The sequence below is a fragment of the Lampetra fluviatilis genome, chromosome 30 (genome assembly GCF_964198595.1).
Source record: "Lampetra fluviatilis chromosome 30, kcLamFluv1.1, whole genome shotgun sequence".
Taxonomy (NCBI): Eukaryota; Metazoa; Chordata; class Hyperoartia; order Petromyzontiformes; family Petromyzontidae; genus Lampetra; species Lampetra fluviatilis.
Window position 1 is genome coordinate 6,953,045 of NC_136304.1, and position 21,625 is coordinate 6,974,669.

The window sequence follows — 21,625 nt, forward strand, 5'->3', positions numbered from 1 at the left end:
CACAGCTTTCTGTGAGAACGTTTATTTAAGGGCACTTTATACATTAGAATGATTATAAAAAATAAACAAACGCATAGTATAGATAAAGTATATAAGTTCAAATTTCATAAGTACGGGACACCGATTCCCAAGCTTGGGCAAGCTTTCACCACACACCTGGCACCTCCACCACACCACACTTGTGTTGGTGGTGGTCGGGCGTAGGGGTCACTTGAAAGCGCCCCCCCCCCCTCCACCCCACCGCACCCCCGCGGGTTCCACCCTTTGAAGCCGTGGCCTCGTTTTTTTTGGCCCGCAGCGGCGGCCGAGCGACGCTCACCCTTTGATGGGCTGAGCCCCCCCCCGGCACCCAGACCCCCCCCCCCCCGCCCCCCCCACAGACGCGGTGCGGCCGCCTCTGAAGCGACTGCACCGTCTGAAGCCCGGCCGGCGTTTTACGTTCGGCCGTGGGGGGGGGCACGTCAAACGTGCGCGGCGCGCACTGCCCGCGGTGCGGTGCTCTCCCGCTCCTGTTGGGCACGCGGCAGCCGGGGACTCCGATAGCCAAACGGAGCGTGCCGGAGCTCACTCTGCCAGGGTGGGGGTGGAACGAGCGATGAGTGTGGGATCATTGGGCTGGGAGTTTCGGTTTCCGAAGCCAAATGCTTCCACCGCGCGGGAGCTTCTTTTTGCTTGTCGATCACGTGTGCGCGTCCACGCGTGGGCGTGCGCGCATGTATGTATGCGTGTATATGTGTAATGTTGAACTTATTTCGCACCGTATATAGCCAACCGCGCTAATCGGAGGTGTGGCGGAAGGACAACAAACTAAACACTAAAAGCAGCATCCGCGTGGATGTGTGCGATCATCTGTGTGCGATCATCTGTGTGCATGCCTGCTTGTTTGTGTGTGTGCATGTGGGTGTGTGTGTTGATGGGCAAAGTCCCATCGGTGAGCTGCGTTGGCTGGGTCATGTAGCCCGCATGCCCCGCCACCGCATGCCTGAACAGCTTTTGTTCGGCTGGATAGAGGGGGCTAAACAGGCGCGGCACGGGCTAGAGAAGAGATGGAGTGATGTGGTACAACAGGACGTGGAGCTGAGTGGACTTGCCGATGACCGGTACCAGCGGTGTCAAGATCGGCCTCAGTGGAGGAGGCTCGTGAAGGACGCTACTGGGCAGTTGGAGGCAGTCACCCTCCAAAAACAACGGAGGGCGGAGGAGTGACGCTCACAACAACGAGCGGAGGGGGCACAGGTGGTGCATCAGCCAGTCATCTCAGTCATCTCAGTCAGTCGACCTGTGGCACCTCGGTCTGCCCCGTGACCTGCCAGCGGGCGTTCGACACTTCACGTGGCCTCAAGGTGCACATGGCCTGGCACAAGCGTCGTGGTGACGTCACCGCCACTTAGTGGCGAATGGCAGTTGTTGAATGGCGGTTGTTGTTGTGTGTTGAATAAATATCGTTCATTGAGAAATGAACGATAATTCATATTACCTCTGTATGCGCGTGGGAATTGAAATAATGACAACTTCGTTATTTGTTATTTTGTCGTTTTTTCTTCCTCGAATTCGGCGCCCCACTTAACTTTGTGCCCGAGGTGACCACCGAGTTCCTCTGTATGGACGGGCTACCCCTTTGCGTGTGCGGCCGTGGCTGTGCAGGAACCTCGCTTCCGCGAGTCGGTGGAGTCGTTCACGGGGCCGCAGATGGAGACGCAGACGCTCACGGTGGTGTCCGGGCCCGACCTCGTCAACACGGCCTTCCTCAACTTCACCAGCTTCACCGAGGGCGTGGCCCAGGTGCACGCCTCGATCCCCCCCCCCCCCACAAGATCCTCCGCCAGAGGCTGCAGAACAACAGCGCGCTTGACCTACGACCCACGTCGAGCAAGAATTAATTGTGCACTTGCATACCCACACACCATACATGGTTTCCCCGTGACCCCGCCGTGACCCCGCCGTGACCCCGCCGTGACCCCGCCGTGACCCCGCCGTGACCCTCCATTTACCTCATGTGTCCCTGCCCGTGTTGTCCAGGTGTGGGTGGAGGAGCTCTTTAACTTGGCAACGAACCTCCTGGCTCAGAGCGCCTCCCGGAGGACCTTCCTCGACAAAGTGTGAGTGTTGCTGTCGGCACAGCAGCTCTCCCTGCCCCCCTAGACTTAGGGATGGGGAGGGTGCTGATGTCTTTCTCTCCGTTTTCTTTGAGATACGATGGGACATTAATATTTCCCCATCGCGGAGAGGCTCTGGAAGCGGCGCTTTGCCGAGCAGCGGTGACGGCGGCCATTTGTCAGTCACAGGCGAGAGCCGGTGCTTTCCAGCCGCTCGTGGGACGCTGTGGCCATTCACCCGTTCTGACGGCGCATAATACATGGGTGTTGGAGTGTCCTGTTGCGAGTGAATGTAGCTGACAACAGGGTGCCCTGTTGTGGGTGAATCCGGCTGACGCAGGGTATCCTGTTGTGGGTGAATCCGGCTGACACGGTGTCCTGTTGCAGGTACACGAGGCTGATGATCAGGCTCAACCAGGAGGAGAAGATTCCCGTGCGCAGGTAAGCGTGAGGCCAGGAGCGGCCGGCTCGCGTCGCTCGTTAATACCTCCCTAACGACCCCTCCCCTGACTCAGCCGACCCATCCCCGTGCTCACCCCATGCTCACCCCGCCCTCTCCTGTGCTTGTGTTGAAGTGTTCTCCGCACGTTCCCCGCGGACAAGCGGCGCGTGGAGAAGGCGCTGGCGCACTGCGGCCTCCCGTCCGGCCGGGTGGGTTGCGGCCAACGGTGCCCTCTCACACCCCTGACCCCTGACCCCCGACCCCTGACCCCATGCACGTGGAGATGCAGGGCCTCATCTTTAAGTGTCAGAGAGCTACCCCTAACACTGGCACTAATACCGAGGCCTCGACCTAAGCTTGGCCCGAACGCTCATACTCACCCTGACCCGAACCATAACCTAACCCTAATACTAACCCAAACTTTAACCCTGACCCTGACCATCACCCTAGACCTAACTTTGATCCTTCAACCCAGCTCTAGGCTTAACTCTAACCCTGCCCCAACTCTAGACTTATTACTATGATATTGATCCTGATGTTAGCCCCTGATGCTAGCGTTGATGCTAATGCTGATCCTAACACTGATCCTCTCTTCGCAGTAATCATCGCTTCGGGTACTGATCGACCGCTCTGTGTCTGTGCCTCCGTCAGAACGACGTCATAAACCCCGTAGATTTCTCACCGTCCGTTTTCTGGGACTTCGTCAACCAGCTGTGTCAGCGCACCGACATCGACAGCATCTTCGCTGAGAGGTGTGGTGGGGGGGGGGTGGTGGTGGGGGTTTCGAGGCCGGCTTGCACAAACGTCTCAGCTGCGGTCCTTGACCTTGGCCTCGTGGCTTAGAGACCTCGGCCTTGGCGTCGGGCCTAGCAGATGTGGCCTTGTCTGGCCTCGGTATTGGCCTCAACCTTCAAGGCCCCTGGCCTCGGACTCGGCCTGGAATCCAAAGGCTGTCGCTTTGTGGATGTCATGACAGGCCTCGTCTTGTTGAGTTCAGGTTTATTTCGAACCACGTTACGACGCGGATTCATAACGTGTCTGAATGTGACCGCATCATAAGACGCTCCACAAGCAGCAATGGACGTCATTACAGAGTAGAGGGGGAGAGAAGAGGCTTCACTGACAGGAGAGGCGGAGGAGAAGAGGAAGACTGTTTTGAGCGGGAGGCAGTTCCAGACCCCGAGGGCAACAGAGGGGAAGGAGCAACCTTCATTTGTGTAGAGGTCGTACGGGTTTTTTTTACTGAAGTCTTTGGTTTTTCTGCGGCCCACCCCACCCCACTCCTGCCCCTCATCCTCCCCCCTCCTCCCACTCCCGTCGTGAACCCTGCCTGTCTAGCGGAGCCAAGAACAAGCCGTACCTGACGCTGGATCAGTTCACGGATTTTGTGAACTCGCGGCAGCGTGACCCACGGCTCAACGAGCTGCTCTTCCCGCCGCTGCGGCCGGCGCAGGTGCAGATCATGATCGACAAATACGAGCCCAACAGCAACCTCGCTCGCAAGGGTGAGCGCCGTGGGTGTGCGTGCGTGCGTGCGCGTGCGTGCGTGCGTGCACGCGCACACGTCCATGTGTGCACGCTTCTGCACGTGTATTGGGAGCGGTGGCGCAGTGGTTGAGCAAACTGCTGACTAGAGTTTGATTTCTGACAATGGCCAACATTAGCGGGAGTGATATCTGAACCAGTCCTGGGGTTCCCCCCCACCAAGGTCGACTCTTAAATGACTACCTGGTGTGGTGTGTGTAAACATCAGCTCTGGGGAGACAAAGGTGGCCAGGCTTGATGCGTGTCACTCCGTGCCCTTTACGCTGTTCGGCTTTAATAGGTGCTTGAGGACAGCGATTGCATCAGCAGTTGGTTTGCCTATGCAGGGACCTCTGTCATATGCTTGTGTGTGTATGTATATTCTGTTGTGTGCATGTATATTCTGTTGTGTGTGTGTATATTCTGTTGTGTGTGTGCGCGTGCATGCGTGTGTATATGTGCATGTGGGGAGCGGTACTGTAGCGGTTAGCGCGCTGCGCTATGAACCTGGCAACCCGGGTTCGATTCCCGCTCACGGCCAACACCAGTGACGATTATCTGAACCGGTCCTGGGCCTCCCCTAGGTCGACTCAGCCTGAAATGAGTACCTGGTGCGGTGTGTAAACATCGCCACTGGAGAGACAAAGGCGGTCGGGCGTGGTGCTGGCCACCCACCCCCTCGTGTGCCGTTCCGGCCTTCATAGATGCTCGCTAACAGCACTTGCCCCAACAGTCTGTTAAACCTATACGGGGGATTTTTGTCTTTGTGCGTGCAGGGCAGATCTCGGTGTCGGGGTTCAAGCTCTACCTGCACGGCGATGAGAACAGCGTCGTTCCACCCGAGAAACTGGACGTCAACGAGGACATGAGCTGCCCCCTGTCGCACTACTTCATCAACTCGTCCCACAACACCTACCTGACCGGTACCACCACCACCATCATCACCACCACTAACCCACCACAACCACCACGCTCTCCCACAACGCCCACCAGATTCTCACTACACCTAACACCTACTTAACGACTGTCCGCCCTGTTTCCTTTGACATCTCCATCCCCGTGTCTCCACACCCGTGTCCCTCCCTCCTTATCCCCCCCCTCCGTGTCCCGCCTCCATGTCCCCCTCCGTGTCCCCCCCGTGTTCCCCTCCCCGTGTCCCCCCCCCCCCCGTGTCCCCCTCCCCGTGTCCCCCCCCTGTCCCCCCCCCCCCCCGTGTCCCCCCCCCCCGTGTCTCCCCCCCCCGTGTCTCCCCCCCCCGCCGTGTCTCCCCCCCCCCGTGTCCCCCCCCCGTGCCCCCCCCCGTGCCCCCCCCCGTGCCCCCTCCCGTGCCCCCCCCCCCCGTGCCCCCCCCCGTGCCCCCCCCCCGTGCCCCCCCCCCGTGTCCCTCTCCCCGTGTCCCCCCTTCGTGTCCCCCCCCCCCCCATGTCCCCCTCCCCGGTGTCCCCCTCCTTGTGTCCCCCCCCTTCCCATGTCCCCCTTCCCGTGTCCTCCTCCCCCCCCCCCGGTGCCCCCCCCGGTGTCCCCCGCCGTGCCTCAGCGGGGCAGCTGAAGGGCTGCTCCACGGCGGAGATGTACCGCCAGGTGCTGCTGTCGGGCTGCCGCTGCGTGGAGCTCGACTGCTGGAAGGGGCGCACGGCGGACGAGGAGCCGATCATCACGCACGGCTTCACCATGACCACCGAGATCCTCTTCAAGGTGCGGAGGACGTGCGGTAGAGGCCAACCGACAGTTACAAATTTACTTTCGGCCGAAACCGAAAGTTTAATTACACTTTCGACCGAGACCGAAACAGAAAGGTATATAACCGAAGTTACCGAACACAAGATTTATGAAATATGTCATGATGCAATGCTACTTTAATAAAAAATAAATCTAGAACTAATCATTCAGAGCCTGCAGTAAGAGTCGCTAAATATCAAATCTTTACTTACTTAGTAATTATATCCAAACCTCTCTCTGTTACCTGTGTTGCTCTCTCTATGTATCTTGGTGATATCTGTCTGCTAATATGTCTGTTTATAGTTTTCTGGTTAGATTTTATGTCGCTATTTCATTATACCTGATGATGATTGCTTGTGTTGCAATCGAAACGTCGTATTCTATTATTTAATTTAATTTATTATTTTATCTTTAGACGTGACTTAACCGAAAGAACCAAATAATAATTCCTGCAGTCACGAAAGTTCTAAAATTAAGATTATATCCAAACAAACCAATGTTCTAGTTTCGATTTAAAGCTTTCGTGACTGCAGGGATTCATCTTCTTGGTTTTTTCGGTAAAGTCACGTAGAAGGGAAGTAATAAAATAATAAAAATAAAACATAATAAAATGAAACAATTCTCACGACGTTTCGGCCACAACGCAAGCAGCCTTCTTCACCTGAGGACGGCTGCTTGCGTTGTGGCCGAAACGTCGTGAGAATTGTTTCATTTTATTATGTTTTATTTTTATTATTTTATTACTTCCCTTCTACGTGACTTTACCGAAAAAACCAAGAAGAATGTTGTAGTTAAGAAACAACAGTTTTTCCGCATTCAGCCAGACAGGCTGCCGTCTGTTGACTGGTCGTATCTACATTAGCAGACCATGGTTGCGGCTGTAACCTCGCTCCCAAGCTGCTGCTGCTGACGTGTGTGTATCTTCGGTTGATGAATGACGACTGAAAGTCAATATCAGTTTCGTCAGAAACCGAAACCAGACTGAAAGTAAAAAATTTACTTTCGGCCGAAACCGAAAGTATGCCGAAAGAGGCCATTTGCCAACTTTCGGCACCGAAACCAAAACCAAATTTCGGTCGGCCTCTAACGTGCGGGACGACGCTCAAGGGGAGGCCCACGTGCGGATGCGCAGCTGTGTAGCTCCAAAAAACCCCACGTGTTTTTGTGAAAATAATTGGCAGCCACCGGCAACGGCTCCGCAGGCCGCTCCCCCCTTACGGCCTTGCACGTGACGCAAGCGGGGGGGGGATGGGGGGGGACCTCAGGTGGGGGAGTGGCGGGGGTCGAGAATCCGCGTGGCAGGGCAAGGGCACGGCGTGCGTAGATCCTGTTAACGTCGCTGCTCGGTCGGGGAAAGGGGATTGTTTTCAAAGGCTCCTGCACTGAAGGCAACACGATGGCCAGAAGTGGCTAAGTGGTACAGCAATGGATACTTTAATCTGTCCGTGCGGAGATTGAGTGGTAACCCTCCCCCCTGCCCCCCATAGCCAAACTCATTAGAAAAATAATTGATGAAACATCTAAAAACAAGTCTGGAGCCTAAACGAGGCTCTCCGGGGTGAACACAGCTGCTGTTATTAATTAATTATTGTTGTTGTTGTTGTCGCGTTGTATTCCTAGGAGGCGATTGAGGCGATTGCGGAGAGCGCCTTCAAGACGTCGTCCTACCCGGTCATCCTGTCCTTCGAGAACCACGTCGACTCGTACGCGTCCCACGCTGTTCCTCCGTGCCCCTCCGTGCCCCTCCGTGCCCCTCCGTGTCCCACCTCATCCCTCCGCCTCACGCCGTGTCCCTCCATGCTCTGTCCACATCCCAGTTTGTATTTGTCGCGTTCTTGTCCATCCGTTTTCCACCCTCGTCAATCGTCCACGTCCGCCCCGTGTCTCGTGTCCGTGCCAGACGCTGTAGATTTAGAACGCTGCCGGCAAGTGTGGACGTGGAGGTCCAATCCCTCAGGGGAGATCTCGGAATTTTGTTTTGGTCTCTCCTGCCCCTCAACCACCAACAAAACACCACCAACACAACACCACCAACACCACAACACCAACACCACAACACCACCACCAACAACCCCCCCCCCCCCACCATGGATGCCTCAGGCCCAAGCAGCAGGCTAAGATGGCGGAGTACTGCCGACAAGCGTTCGGGGAGGCCCTGGTCACGGAGCCTCTAGAAAAATTCCCGGTGAGCTGCATCACACCACGTCATGCCACACCATCACGCCGCGCTATCACACCCACACCATCACGCCGCACGCCGACCTATGTGCCAGCCCCACACGGTGTCGCAACACACTTCCGTGTGGTGCCAACCACAACCCGTGCCTCAACCACCACAACCACCACAACCACCACCGCGCCTCACCGCATTGCCCGTGTCCCCGGCTGCTGCCGTTGCAGCTGGAGCCGGGCGTGCCGCTGCCGAGCCCCGGGGAGCTGCGTGGCCGCGTCCTCGTCAAGAACAAGAAGAAGCTGCTGGTGCGCGCGGGCGACGCACGGCGCCGCCTCGAGGGAGTCCCCTCCAACTCGCCCAGCGAGTCGAGCCTCGGGGAGCTCCCGGGAGCCACTGGTCAGCTCCCCCCCCCCCCCCGCCTTGCCTCCCCTCCCTGCCTTCCCTTCCTAAATCCCTCCCTGCCTGCCTCCCTGCCTCCCTGCCTGCCCGCCTCCCTGCCTACCTGCCTGCCGCCTCCCTCTCCGCACCATGGCACGGCACACGGAGACTAAATCAGACGCGAGCTCGGCTCGTCGAGACCTTGGGACTCCCCTTGGCAGTGGCGGCTCCTGCAAAATCTCTCAGGGGGGGCAAATGTCTGGATGATTGATAAGGATAAGGTCCACCCATGCAATGGATAAATTAACAGCTTAAGCATGTAAAGGCAACTTCACTTCTTTAATATTAATGAAAAATAAAGTGACTCTTACAATACATCTTGTTTGTTTCTATACTCACTATTAAAACAAACCACTCAAGTTTATTTTATTTAAGATTCCACTAGGTGGCAACAAATTATATTGTTGGATGAAACGTGCTTACGTATGATGACGTAAGCACGTATGATGACGTAAGCACGTTAGGGCGAGCCCTCCCGGAAGCCATAGAGAATGCATTGCAGCGCCCCCGTTCGAAAAAAAACATCTTTGAATGTAAGTCTATGGGACCACTCGGGGCGATTCTCAGCTGGAGGGAAATCGCCCAAAAAGAGGCGGTACTCCACAGAACGTAGCATGACGCTGATTGGACTATATCCAGAGGCACAGTGACGGCTAGCGTGACTCTGTGGTTGAATGACATTGGTGGTGCGTCGCCCAATCGCCCTAATGAAGAAACCGCCCCTGCCCCTTGGTCTACTCAGCCTTAAATGAGTTCCTGGTTTTAGTAGACATCAGCATAGGCGGCTGGGCGTGGCGCTCGCCTCTCCGCCTCTCCTCGTGTGTTGTTCCGGCCTTCATAGGTGTTTGCGTACAGCACTTGCCCCAACAGCCTGTTAAACGCTGCTGTCGGGTGGGATCTTTGTCTTTGTTGTGCGTGTGTGCTCAAGGCTCCGAGCTGCCCGACATCCCCCAGTCGCCCCTGGCGCCCGGCAGCCCCGACAGCTCTGGGCGCAGCTCCGACTGGCACAAGTCCGGCTCCTTCAGCCGCTCCATTGGTACAAAAAACACACGCATACACACGCGCCTAAACCACATGCACCTACACCACACACACACACACCTACACACACCTACACACACCTACACGCACCACATGCATACGCCCACACACCTACACAAGTCTATGCCACGCACACAACCTCCTCACGACCATCAAGGACACGACGTTACAGCGCGTGCGCGTGCACGGGACCTACGATCACCAGCGTAAGCTCAGCGCGTGCGTTCCGCGCCCCCCCCCTCTCCCCCCGCGCTCCTCGCCGTCGGTGCAGCAGAGGTGCTCGAGGGCGGCAGTGACGAGGATGACTACACCGAGGAGGAGCTCAAGAAGGTCACGACCGACGAGGTGGGGCCTTCCTTCCCCCGCCACTCCCCTCGCTCCATCCTCTTCCCCGGCTCCATTCGCTCCGCACCCCAGTACCCCCCTCCCCCCTCCTCTCTATACCTTCACCGGGCAGTGGCTGGCGGTAAGTGGTGAGTGTCTGGTGAGTGGCTGAAAACACCTGTTTCATTCACGGTGGTTGCCCATCCAAGGACTGTCCAGGCCCCACCCTGCTTAGCTGACGAGATCTGACCCGATGGGGGGGGGCACATTACGGGTGATTTGGTCACAGGCGGCATTGTTGCAAACACAGGCAGCAGGGGGCAGTGCAGCTAAATCCATTGTTGCACTGTGAGACTGGCGAGCAGCGAGGGTGTGGTGGGTTTGCGGCGGTGAGCGTGGCGTCGCCACGGCTTGCGTCGCGGCGTGTTCAAGTTGTGTAACCAGGTGGTGGGAACCCGGAGGCCGGGAGGATAGAGCCTCCTTCGCCACAGTGACATGGGTCACCAAGTTAACAAGCAAACCAAAATCAATTAAAGAAAAGCAATTGTGATGTCGTGTTTGTGACGTGGCGTGGTATGTGTGTGTGTGACATGGTGTGCACGACGCGGTGTGCGTGTGACGCCGTGTGCGCGACGTGGTATGTGTGTGTGTGACATGGTGTGTGTGTGTGTGACATGGTGTGTGTGACATGGTGTGCGTGTGTGTGTGACATGGTGTGTGTGACACGGTGTGTGTGTGTGTGACATGGCGTGTGTGACACGGTGTGTGTGTGTGACATGGTGTGTGTGTGTGTGACATGGCGTGTGTGTGTGTGACATGGCGTGTGTGTGTGTGACATGGCGTGTGTGACACGGTGTGTGTGTGTGTGACATGGTGTGCGCGACGCGGTGTGCGTGTGACGCCGTGTGCAGGGCACAGCCAGCATCGAAGTGAGCGCCACGCAGGAGATGTCGAACCTCGTGAGCTACGTGCAGCCCATCAAGTTCGACTCCTTTGCCGACGCCAAGCGTGAGTCTCCCTCCTCCAGCCGCCCCCGGCAGGAAAAACAAGCGCGGTAGGAGCCGGGGCTTCGGAGTTCAGCCCGCCCGACAAGAAATCAGCCACTCCACTCGCCGAGAATGTGGCACCGCTGTAATGCACTTTCATTGTCCCGTTCTGACTAGATCCATCGTCCCGTTTTAATGTTGTTAAACTGTAGCCTTCCATTAAACGGCACCCCTCCGTTAAACTGTACCCGTCTTGATTTGAGGCTTTCGTGACTGCAGGGATCCATACTCTTTGGTTATACTGGTAGGAACGAAGTGGACCAGACCACCAATAGATTAATGTGTCCGTCCGTCCGTCCGTCCGTCAGTGTATCAACATCGCCTCCTACTGCAAACACTTGGCATGACCCTGTCCGACAAGATGGCCGCCCACTCCCCCTGCGATCTGTGAATTAAACAAGATGGCCGTCGCTTCCGGCGCATCACGGCAAAACTTTAAACTTCGCTTCAAAATTACTTTACTGAAACGCAGCACGTTTATTTAAAAAATTACTTTACTGAAACGCAGCACGTTTTTTAACACAGAGACAACAAACATTTATTAACACAGAGACGAGATACATTTAATCGCCTTATTTGTGCACGAAAAGCACGGCGCGAGGCCTAGTGCGGCAGGCTTCGCGAGGCCTAGTGCAGAAGGCTTCGCTAAGTCTACTGCAGAGAAGGCTTCGCGAGGCCTAGTGCAGTAGGCTTCGCGAGGCCTAGTGCGGCAGGCTTCGCGAGGCCTAGTGCGGGAGGCTTATTAACACAGAGACGAGATACATTTAATCCCTGTACCGGTACTAAGTATTATTCCTACCAGCCCACCCCGCAGGGTCCTGTTTTCGGTAAAGTCACGTGGGTATAAAATAAAATAGATCACGACGTTTCGGGCGCAACACAAGCGTCCGTCATCAGGTGAGAAAGCAGAGTCTGCTGCATAGTCTGCTGCTGAGGCAGACTGTTTTAAACAGTCTGCTGACTGTTTTAAAACAGTCTGCGTCAGCAGTAGACCACGCTTTCCCACCTGATGACGGACGCTTGTGTTGCGCCCAAAACGTCGTGATTTATTTTATTTTATACCTACGTGACTTTACCGAAAGAACCAAAGAGTATGTACCCGTCTGTTAAACGGCACGCGCGCGATAGCCCCTGCGCAACAGTCGAATGTGCTCATGCTTTGATTCCATACTCTAGAGAAGATCCGGTAAATGTGGAACGTTGGGCCAACGTTGGTCCAACGGTTTCGACCACCTTGCCAACATTGGCACGTTCACTGGGGGTGCGGGGTGGGGGGGGGGGAGTCGGCTGGAGGTGGAAGAGAAGATGCCTGTGCCCGGAGCGACGGGTCCCGTCTGCCGGCATTGCCTCACTCGGCCGCTGTCGCCCCCAGGGAGGAACCGGAACTTCGAGATGTCGTCGTTTGTGGAGACGAAGGGGGCCGAGCAGCTGACCAAGTCTCCTGTGGAGTTCGTCGAGTATCCTCCCCGACTGGACCGCGAGATGTTTTTCGAGAGAGCGGGAGGGACGACGTTGCCAGCTCCTCGAAGCGGAGATTTGCTGAACGAGCCTCAAGCAGTCACTCGATCGTCCAAAATATCACTTGTAGACTTTACCAGGTATTACGAGTGGTAAGTTGGTACAGGGTCCTTAACACAGGCCTGGAATAGCTCTTAAATCTGCATCGTGCCCTCATCCCGGATGGTTGCTAGATGTGTTGCTTGGACTAAATGTTGTCGCGAGGGAAACCCAAATTGTCGCCAAATCTGGTGAGGAAATGACCGAGCTGGCGACGCCGATAGAGAGGAGAGGAGTCCAACGCACCCTCGGATTAGCAGGTCGTGGCGCTTAACCCTTCACCCCGCATCAGGTACAACAAGACGCACCTGAGCCGCATCTACCCCAAGGGCACGCGCGTCGACTCCTCCAACTACACGCCGCAGCTCTTCTGGAACGCCGGCTGCCAGATGGTGGCCCTCAACTTCCAGAGTCTGGGTGAGTGCGAGCCTGCCACTGGCCCCCGTGCCCTCCAGGGGCCACCTGGCCACCTCCTGATCACCAAAAATGATCGTAATCATCGTCGTCATTATCCATGATCAATTCAGAACTGGTTGGAGACCTCCCCCACACCCCTACAGCTGTCCCCATCTCTCACAGTTTTGCGATGCTACAATTCATCTATAGCCCTTGCACAACAGCTGATTTTATCGTCCTGTCAGTAGTGTTCTCTTTCTTTGGCTGCGATTCCGTCGTTAGTCTCGACCACTGGCCGTCACCGTTTCTTCCAGCGACGTGTCCTGCCAAAGCTCTCTGACTATTCCTCGGTCCGTAAGATGTCGCCGACTTGCGTATGTTCGCTGATCTACATGCTTCTCTTCCCCCATGCCCCCCCCCCGCGCCCCCCACACCCCGCAGACCTCGCCATGCAGCTCAACATGGGCATGTTCGGCTACAATGGGCGCAGCGGCTACCTGCTCAAGCCCGAGTTCATGCGGCGCTCTGACAAGCACTTTGACCCGTTCACCGGCAGTACCATCGACGGCGTCATCGCCAACACCGTATCCATCAAGGTCGCGCCGCTCGGCCGCCCCCAACACGACCCGAACTGACCTCAACCCTGCCCCGGCTGTAACCCCATTTCCTTGCTCAAACCCTGACCTCACTGCAAAACGCTGGCCCGGCCCCATTCTCATCTGAGAATGGGGCATCATTCTCACGGAATATTTTTGTTCCGAGATTAGGTGGCACGTGACTCGTAGCCACAGCTACAGATAGAGGGGGAGGGGGTTACAGTGAATGTGGTGTGCCGGGTACTGAAATATTTTCCTGGCCATGGCCCCGGGTTGACACATCTGAAATTAAGCATTGCTCATTGGCCAAACATCTTGAGCTGGACCTCCTGGAAAGGGGTATCGGGACTCAGGCAGTGGTGGCTATGCGCATGGCTGCCTGGAATCCAGCACTGGCGGCAGCAGTGAGGGTTGGTGGATCACCACACCAATGTTGTGAAACTTCCTTCCCTTGGGCGTCAAGGAGGAGAGTCGTACCCTGGCTCGCCAGGAGAAGGCGAAACTGGATTGTTTCCCCCTACATGCGTGGGCTTTCTCCAGGTCTCCCTTGCACATGTAAACAATCATTAATTGGCCGATAACGCCTTAATATACAGAGGACTGCAGAGCTTGAGCAATTGATGGCGCTGGCTCCTTGCACGGTTGCCGTCCCATGTGCCTGTGGTTCCTCACGCCACGAAGTCCTCTCTCTTCAAGAACAAATACCATGTGACGACGCGTTACAAGTAAAATTTTTTTACATGACGTCATTCATTCAAGTAAAGCTGGTTGACTAGCCACCTTGCTGTAGTGCCGGTTGCTGGCCAGCCCAGTGGATCACAGGCACGCGTCACCGCACGCTGTGACACACGCGTGATGATGCTGCTGCTGCTGCTGCATGTGATGATTCGTGTTATCTGCACCACACGTGCCGTCCGTGCCATCCACTCCATTTGTGTGATCCGTGTGATTCGCGCGTGCAGGTGATCTCGGGGCAGTTCCTGGTGGACCGCCGCGTGGGCACCTACGTGGAGGTGGACATGTTCGGGCTTCCCGTGGACACCAAGCGCAAGATGTACCGCACGCGCACAAGCCGCGACAACAACCCCATCAACCCCGTGTGGAACGAAGAGCCTTTCGTCTTCAAGAAGGTAACGAGCACGCTACGGCCACCGCTCGTAATGGTCCCCATTGTTGCATCGTCAACAGCCCCAGCGCACGGCTAACGAGCAGCGTTGCGGATCTGGTACCATGGTACCAGCCTAATTAGGCCCTCTTGCTCATCCCCGCTCTAACGAGCAATCACGGTGCTGCTGCCACGATGGGTGCCGTCACTTGGCCCTAACGAGCACACCCCCCCCACCCCCCGTGGGTGCTGTGCCCAAACGAGCGCCATCACCCGGGCGACCTGTGAAAGAGAGAGAGAGACCTCCCGTCCCGAATTTTTTTTCCCCCAGGTGAAATAATTTTAATAAAATAACAAAAAATAACGAACCGAAAAAGCGTCCTTGCTCGAACGAGCGGTTCGTGCCACGGGGGCCGTCGCCGTCGGCTCCGACACGTGCCACCATCCCACCGGCTGTGGCTGTCGCCGCAGGTGGTGCTGCCGGCGCTCGCCTCGCTCCGCCTCGCGGTGTTCGAGGACAGCGGCAAGTTCATCGGCCACCGCATTCTCCCGGTCTCCGCCATGCGTCCAGGTCTCTCCCCTCCACCGCATAGACATGCGGCGACGCAAACGGGACGGCACAACGCGCCGCATGCCGCTTGTGCCCTCTCTGCCTCTTCGTTTGCGTCTTGGCTTTCCAGCGAAGGCTGAGCGCGTTCAGGCGTCGGCTATCCTTGTAACGCTCGTAAATATTATCCAATATAAGCGAAACTCGAGTATAGAGTCGTATTGCTATTAAGGGGTTAACCAATGGAAAACCGGTAAAGTTGATCAAAACTTGGCGACAAAAACCAGCGCTCGCCCTATTATCCGCATGTGGGGCAGCTGTAAGGAGTCCATGCGTATGCGTGATTTTCCTTCCTCGTTTTGCGTGTGCAACGCCGCCAGGATACCACCACATCTGCCTGCGGAACGAGAGCAACCAGCCCCTCACCATGCCGACCATCTTTGTGTTCATCCAGGTCAAGGACTACGTCCCCGATGCCTTTGAGGGTGCGGAGACACGCACCACCACACGCACCACCACACGCACCACCACACGCACCACCACACGCACCACCACACGCACCACCACACGCACCACCACACGCACCACCACACGCACCACCACACGCACCACTACACGCACCACCAAAGACAAAGATCCCCCGTATAGCCTGTTGGCAAGTGCTGTAAGCGAGCACCTATGAAAGCCGGCACAGCATACGAGGGGGTGGGTGGCCAACACCACGCCCGGCCGTCTTTGTCTCCCGAGTGGCGATGCTCACACATCGCACCAGGTACTCATTTGAGACTCAGTCGACCTCAGGGAGGCCCAAGGACCGGTTCACATAATCGTCACTGATGGTTGACCTTGAACGAGAATCGAGCCTGGGTCGCCAGATTCGTAGCGCAGTGCGCTCATCGCTAAACTACCGCTCCCCACACGCTGCACCACATGCACCAAAGATCCATCGTATAGCCTTTATCAGACTCTAGGAGCAAGTGCTGTTAGCGAGCACCTATGAAGGCCGGCACGGCACACGAGGGGATGGTTGGCCATGCCACCCACCCCCGTTCCGTGGTCGCCTGTGTCTCCTCTGTGGCGATGTCTACACACCGCACCAGGTACTCATTTGAGTGGGAGTCGACCTAGGGGGAGGGAGGCCCAGGACCGGTTCAAATAATCGTCATTGGTGTTGGCCGTGAGCGGGAATCGAACTCGGGTCGCCGGGTTCGTAGCGCAGCGCCCTAACCACTGCTGCACTACCGCACATGCGCACAGCACCACACATGCCGTGTATCACCGCAAACCGCCTGAATGTGTCCGGTGTCGTTGTTTGGTGTTGTGCCTGGTGTGTGTTTTGTCTGCAGACATCATCAGCGGGCTCTCCAACCCCATCCGCTACCAGAGCCTCATCGAGAAACGAGCGCGACAGCTGCAGATGCTTTACATGGACGAGGTCTCGCGCCACACCTACACACGCGCAAGCACGCACATCCCTCAACCCCCATACACGTGTGCGCGCACGTCCACGTGGGTTGTCGCAAGGCCGCCCCTGTTAGTGCTAGAAAGCCACCCCACGGTGCGCGAAGGCCGCGGCTGCGGTCACCGTTAATCGACGCTAACGGGCGCCGTTTCCGGGCACGATCGCGAGCAGCTGGAGGAGAAGAGGCCCGCGCCTGCAGACGGCGCCGGCGGGACGTGGCCGGGCACGGGGCTGGCGGCGGAGCCGCTGGTGTCGGACCGGCGAGCGTCGGCGGGGAGGGGGGACGAGCTGACCACGACGGCGCGGCCGGGCGGCAAGGAGGAGCGGAGGAACGCCAACGGCGCGGCGCCGCGGATCGGGGCCTCCTGGAGGACGAGCAGCCTGACGCCGTTCAGCTCGGCCCTGCTGCAGGAAGCCCTGGGTATGACTTTACGGCACGTCATACCGCACGTCATACTGCACGTCATACGGCACGTCAGCACTCCACATCACGCGTCGTGTCGGTTGTCCCTGCTCGCCGCTGTCTGTACGCTAGAGCTGCGTGCGTTCTCTTGTCCGCAGGGTTTTACCCTTCATCTCCGAGGAAGGAGAACATCATCGGTGTCCTTCGAGGTAAGTTCCCCCCCCCCCCCGTGCCCTCAGACTCTTGAGCTTTCCCACCGCAGCCTGCGCCGCCTCCAGGGAGGGCGCAGGCAGAGAGGTGTTTAGGGTTAGCGGCAGCACGCCACGATTATCGGGAATGGGCCTCTCTGCCCTGCGCGATCACCGCTGATAGGTCGACGGCCATGGGGGGCATGTTTTGGCGGGCACTAGCGGGCACCATGGTCACCGTCCCCCCCCCCCTCCCCCGCACGGTGCGGTGTTCGGCCACACAGAGCTGCGGCCAGCGTCGCTGGAGGAGCTGAAGCAAAGCCGGGCGCTGGTGAAGCTGCGGAGCAAGCAGCACAAGGATCTGCAGGAGCTGGCGCGCAGGAATGTGAAGCGCGCCGCCGAGACGGCCAAGGAGCACGCGGCGCAGCTTGCAGCGCACGCAGACCAGCAGCAGCGCCGCCGCACCTTCGCCGAGCGCAAGACCTTCTACGCCCGCAGGTACCCCCCTCCCTCACCAACCTCCTTCCCTTCGAGCCCCCACGCGGTTGGCACCACGGTCCCTCAACGCCTCCTTCTTGTGCACAGCCTGCTGGGGGGCGGAGCATCTGCGGAGGCACGAGCAACGGCGGCCGTGGGGCAGAAGGCGCTCGAGGTGGCCGAGCTGCGGCGCCGGCAGCGCGAGGAGCTGCGGGCCCTCCGCTTGGAGCAGCGCACGGTCGAGAGGGATCGCTCCCTGCAGTACACTGCGCAGGTGCTGCCACGCCCCGCTGCGGCACCGTGGCACGCGCGCCGCACTCACTCAAAGCGCACGTGCGATTGGACATAAATGGGTGAACGCGGATTGAACTTGGTGGGCACCCCCCACCCCGAGGCCTGCAGTGTGACGAAATCCTGGCGGTTTCCGCCGGACGTTATCTCACCTGTTGGCTTGAGTGTCTGGCGTCGTCCGTCCCCGTGTGACCCCCGTGTGACCCCGTGACCCCCCGCTGCCCTCCGCAGTTCTATGAGCGGCTGCTGGTGGCGGCGCAGGACAGCCAGGCGACGCTGCTCAAGAAGCTGACGGAGACGAGCGAGAAGTATGAGCGCGCACCACCGCCAAACCCGAAGCCGGGAAGCGTGCACCGCAAGACGCACTACACAGTGCACATGTAGTCTCGAGAGAGGCAGGAGGTATCTGGGCTCTGTGCGAGTGTACAAAATACAATGTGGATTTATTTGGCATCTTAATTTTGGTTGTGCTTTTAAAAATTGCTCCTCTGGTTTTGATGCAAAACCAAATCAATGGGTGTATATTTTCCCACGTGACAACTTGATTGGATTAACTGTCGGGTGGTGGACAGTCATAGTTGACAATTGGCATATTTCGATTTAAAGCTTTCGTGACTGCAGGGATTCATATTCTTGGTTCTTTCGGTAAAGTCACGTAGAAGGGAAAGAACCAAGAAAATTGACATTAAACTTGCTCAATTTACCAAAACAAACTAATTATGAATTGTGATGGAATCTGAATGCAACTGCATCTTAAGCTGCTGCACAGACTGTTCAGAGAGAGAGGATTGCTCATAGGCAGGGGAGAGAGATGAATGTCCTGAGCCTGGACTTTAACTGGGGTAGGGGGTCAGCAGCATGGATGGCTGAGAAAAGGAAGTTCAAGACTGAGAGGGCAGCAGTAGAGGAGAATGAGTTACTATCTTTTGTTACTATTTTTAATTTACCAGGTAAGGCCCACTGTGCTATAACGGTATTTTTCAGAAACAACCTGGCCACAAATGATAACTTGGCGAAGTGGCGTACGTGAAAATGTATAGCAGACAAATACTCTCAACGCGTGTTTCTAAATGTAGAGGGGACCCGGAGAAAAATCCACATAACCACGGGGAGAATGTGCAAATTCCAAATAAACAGGCATCGTCAGGGTCGGGATCGAACCCATGATTTGCTGTATACAAGGCCAGGCAGCTAACATCTAGCCACCATGGCCGGAGAGTCACGGGGATTTTAACCGCTGGTCTCGGGCTGTCTCCCGTGCCGGCAAGCCGCAGGGCAGCCACGGCAGGCAGCGGTTTCGGCGCGAGCCGCACTGATGACAGGACCCCGTGTCATGTGCAGGGAAAAGAGGGAGCTCAAGAAGCAGATGGATGTCCTGCGGCTCGGCAAGGTGGAGGCCGCCTGCAAGGAGGTCAAGGACAAGCAGGAGTTGGAGAGGTGAGCAAGGCCATGAAATCCTCACCACCACCACCCTAAATTTCGATTTAAAGCTTTCGTGACTACAGGGATTCATCTCCTTGGTTCTTTCGGTAAAGTCACGTACAATTCAAATAATATAATAATAAAAATAAAACATAATAAAATAATTCTCACGACGTTTCGGCCACAACGCAAGTAGCCGTCCTCAGGTGGAGAACAGAGTCATTCAGACTCTGTCTCCTCGACAGACCTGTTCTCCACCTGAGGACGGCTACTTGCGTTGTGGCCGAAACGTCGTGAGAATTATTTTATTATGTTTTATTTTTATTATTTTATTATTTCAATTCTACGTGACTTTACCGAAAGAACCAAGAAGACACCACCACCCTGTCACACCAAGAATTCCACACCGTCAGAGGATCCTCCACACCACCACCATCTGCGTTTGTCCGTGTGTGGCACCGCATGTGTGCGTGGCCGTGCAGGCACAAGGAGCAAATCACCAACGCCCATATCCAGGAGGGCGTGGTGAAGCTCAAGACGGTGAGACGCTCACTCTGACACGGCGATTGCAGTGCGATGTAATGGTGGTCACCGTATTGTTGGTAGTGTGCTGTTGAGACCGTGGTAACGGAATGGTGCATATTGCAGTGGATAATAGCATGGTGTTTCCTTCGGTGCGATGCGGTAATGTTAATAATGTCATGGCGTGTTGTGGTGATCGTCGTAATGTTTGAATGGCACGGTGATGTCACGGTGTGGACGAGCAGCTGCTGGAGTCCCAGAAGAAGCGTCAGGAGCGCATCGAGGAGAAGCACCAGCAGGTGGTGGCTGCTGTGAAGCAGGAGGAGCAACTGGTGAGCAGCATGGCCTGCAGGCCAGGCCGTGTTCACGAGCACATTGACGTGTGTTTCGGGAGTGGTGGCGCAGTGGTTAAGCAAACTACGCTACTGACCAGAATAAAATTTTATGACAATGCCCAATATTAGCGGGAGTGATATCCAAACCGGTCCTGTGCCCCAACGAAGGTCAACTCAGCCTTAAAGGAGTACTTGATGTGTGGTAGACACGTGCTGATGTTTGCGTGCTAATTGTGTGTGTGTGTGTGATCTCAGTGCCGCAGGGAGGTTGAGCGTGCATTTGAGGAGTGGCTCCAGTGCCAGTCGGAGGGGGCAGAGAGCGGCCGCCAGGAGTAGATGGCACGGCCGTGACGTGCATGCCCCCCACCCACCATGGGCACACTGAGAACACCACCACAGCAAGACTTCTCTCCCACACCACCTCTTGCCCATTCCACATCACCAGCTATCCTTTTTTACTTTATTTATTTCTTAATCATTTTGTACAACTTCTCCAAAACGGGTTTTCTTGGGGAACTTTTTGTATCACCGTTTTGTATTTTCCCCGTCTCTGTTAAACGTTGTCTGCTTTGGGAGGGGTTCCCGTGAGAGTTGTGTTGCTGCCTTTGCTGCTGTGGCAGGGGAACTGTGGGGGCAAAACCGCAGCCCCCACTCCCCGCCTGGTTTGCGAACGCCTCTCCCTAGCGTTTTTGGTGTCACGGAGCTCCCGTGCCGCCACTTTCCCCGTGGCAGCGTTCGCGGTTTGTCGCTTGCTGCTAGTTCCTCCCGGGTGGACGTAGCCACCGCCGCTGCTGGCGCGCCTCCCCCCCCCACCCCTCCCGTGGTCGTCGACGGATTCGTGATGATCAGTCGCTGCTGCCGTCTCCCGTGAGCCATGCGAGACGTGGCTGCACTGAGGCTCCATCTGCGCGAGGGTTCTGCACGTCGTGTGCGCGTTCCGTACGCGCGTTTGTACAAAGTTGAATAAATGCACGGACTGCACGCCAGGCTGCCTCCAGCCGTTTCTCAGGAGACGTGCGTGTCTTGTGGGGCTATGGTAGCGCCACCGTAAGATCCAGGATCCTTGAGCCCTGACAGGAATCCACGAGACTGCGGCAACTTAGGGGACCTCAAACGGTAGCAGCAGCACCACCACCCTCCTCCTGCGAAAGCCTTGGCAGGACCCTCCTGCAAAAGAGTCTTTGAGACTCGGTGAGGCTTACCTCGGCAAACAAGTGGAATAATCATAATGTAAAATTGAAATAATCTGAAATTGGTATTCAGGTTATTTGTTCTAAAAAATTTTACATTTTGGGCCAGAACGGGTGGTGTCTGGTTTAGGTTATATTCATGTGTTGAGGGTAAAACAAAAAGGGAACAAAGCCCATTTTTGGTAAAAAAAAAAAACTAAGTTGTCATCGTGTTTGTTCTAGGTAGGTACAAAATTATAAAAGTTTTAAATGTTTAAAATATTTAGCACATTAGCAATTATTTCCATTCGTATGAAACCAAACTAACTTCTCTAAGTTTGTCTGGAGACAT

The 21,625-nt window shown here is 56.4% G+C and overlaps 1 protein-coding gene across 3 annotated transcripts in view; it reads left to right on the plus strand.

Moving 5' to 3' along the window:
* LOC144943201 (1-phosphatidylinositol 4,5-bisphosphate phosphodiesterase beta-1-like) overlaps positions 1–21,085 on the plus strand; it is a 37,121-nt gene extending 16,036 nt beyond the window's left edge. For 2 of the 3 annotated variants that reach the window (XM_078870465.1, XM_078870467.1), the window contains exons 4-33: positions 1,645–1,782; positions 2,020–2,099; positions 2,484–2,537; positions 2,672–2,747; positions 3,190–3,290; positions 3,877–4,043; positions 4,839–4,985; positions 5,600–5,757; positions 7,402–7,484; positions 7,882–7,966; positions 8,182–8,350; positions 9,321–9,428; positions 9,705–9,778; positions 10,669–10,765; positions 12,176–12,260; positions 12,653–12,777; positions 13,198–13,352; positions 14,315–14,482; positions 14,929–15,028; positions 15,385–15,489; positions 16,351–16,439; positions 16,638–16,887; positions 17,028–17,078; positions 17,342–17,555; positions 17,643–17,808; positions 18,057–18,133; positions 19,167–19,262; positions 19,730–19,787; positions 20,015–20,101; positions 20,360–21,085. In XM_078870465.1, the coding sequence (XP_078726591.1) occupies positions 1,645–1,782; positions 2,020–2,099; positions 2,484–2,537; positions 2,672–2,747; positions 3,190–3,290; positions 3,877–4,043; positions 4,839–4,985; positions 5,600–5,757; positions 7,402–7,484; positions 7,882–7,966; positions 8,182–8,350; positions 9,321–9,428; positions 9,705–9,778; positions 10,669–10,765; positions 12,176–12,260; positions 12,653–12,777; positions 13,198–13,352; positions 14,315–14,482; positions 14,929–15,028; positions 15,385–15,489; positions 16,351–16,439; positions 16,638–16,887; positions 17,028–17,078; positions 17,342–17,555; positions 17,643–17,808; positions 18,057–18,133; positions 19,167–19,262; positions 19,730–19,787; positions 20,015–20,101; positions 20,360–20,440 (3,444 nt within the window). In that variant the 3' untranslated portion in view covers positions 20,441–21,085. The remainder of the gene's footprint in view (positions 1–1,644; positions 1,783–2,019; positions 2,100–2,483; positions 2,538–2,671; positions 2,748–3,189; positions 3,291–3,876; positions 4,044–4,838; positions 4,986–5,599; positions 5,758–7,401; positions 7,485–7,881; positions 7,967–8,181; positions 8,351–9,320; positions 9,429–9,704; positions 9,779–10,668; positions 10,766–12,175; positions 12,261–12,652; positions 12,778–13,197; positions 13,353–14,314; positions 14,483–14,928; positions 15,029–15,384; positions 15,490–16,350; positions 16,440–16,637; positions 16,888–17,027; positions 17,079–17,341; positions 17,556–17,642; positions 17,809–18,056; positions 18,134–19,166; positions 19,263–19,729; positions 19,788–20,014; positions 20,102–20,359) is intronic. The other variant, XM_078870466.1, reaches the window with a different exon arrangement.
* Positions 21,086–21,625: the final 540 nt, after the last annotated feature.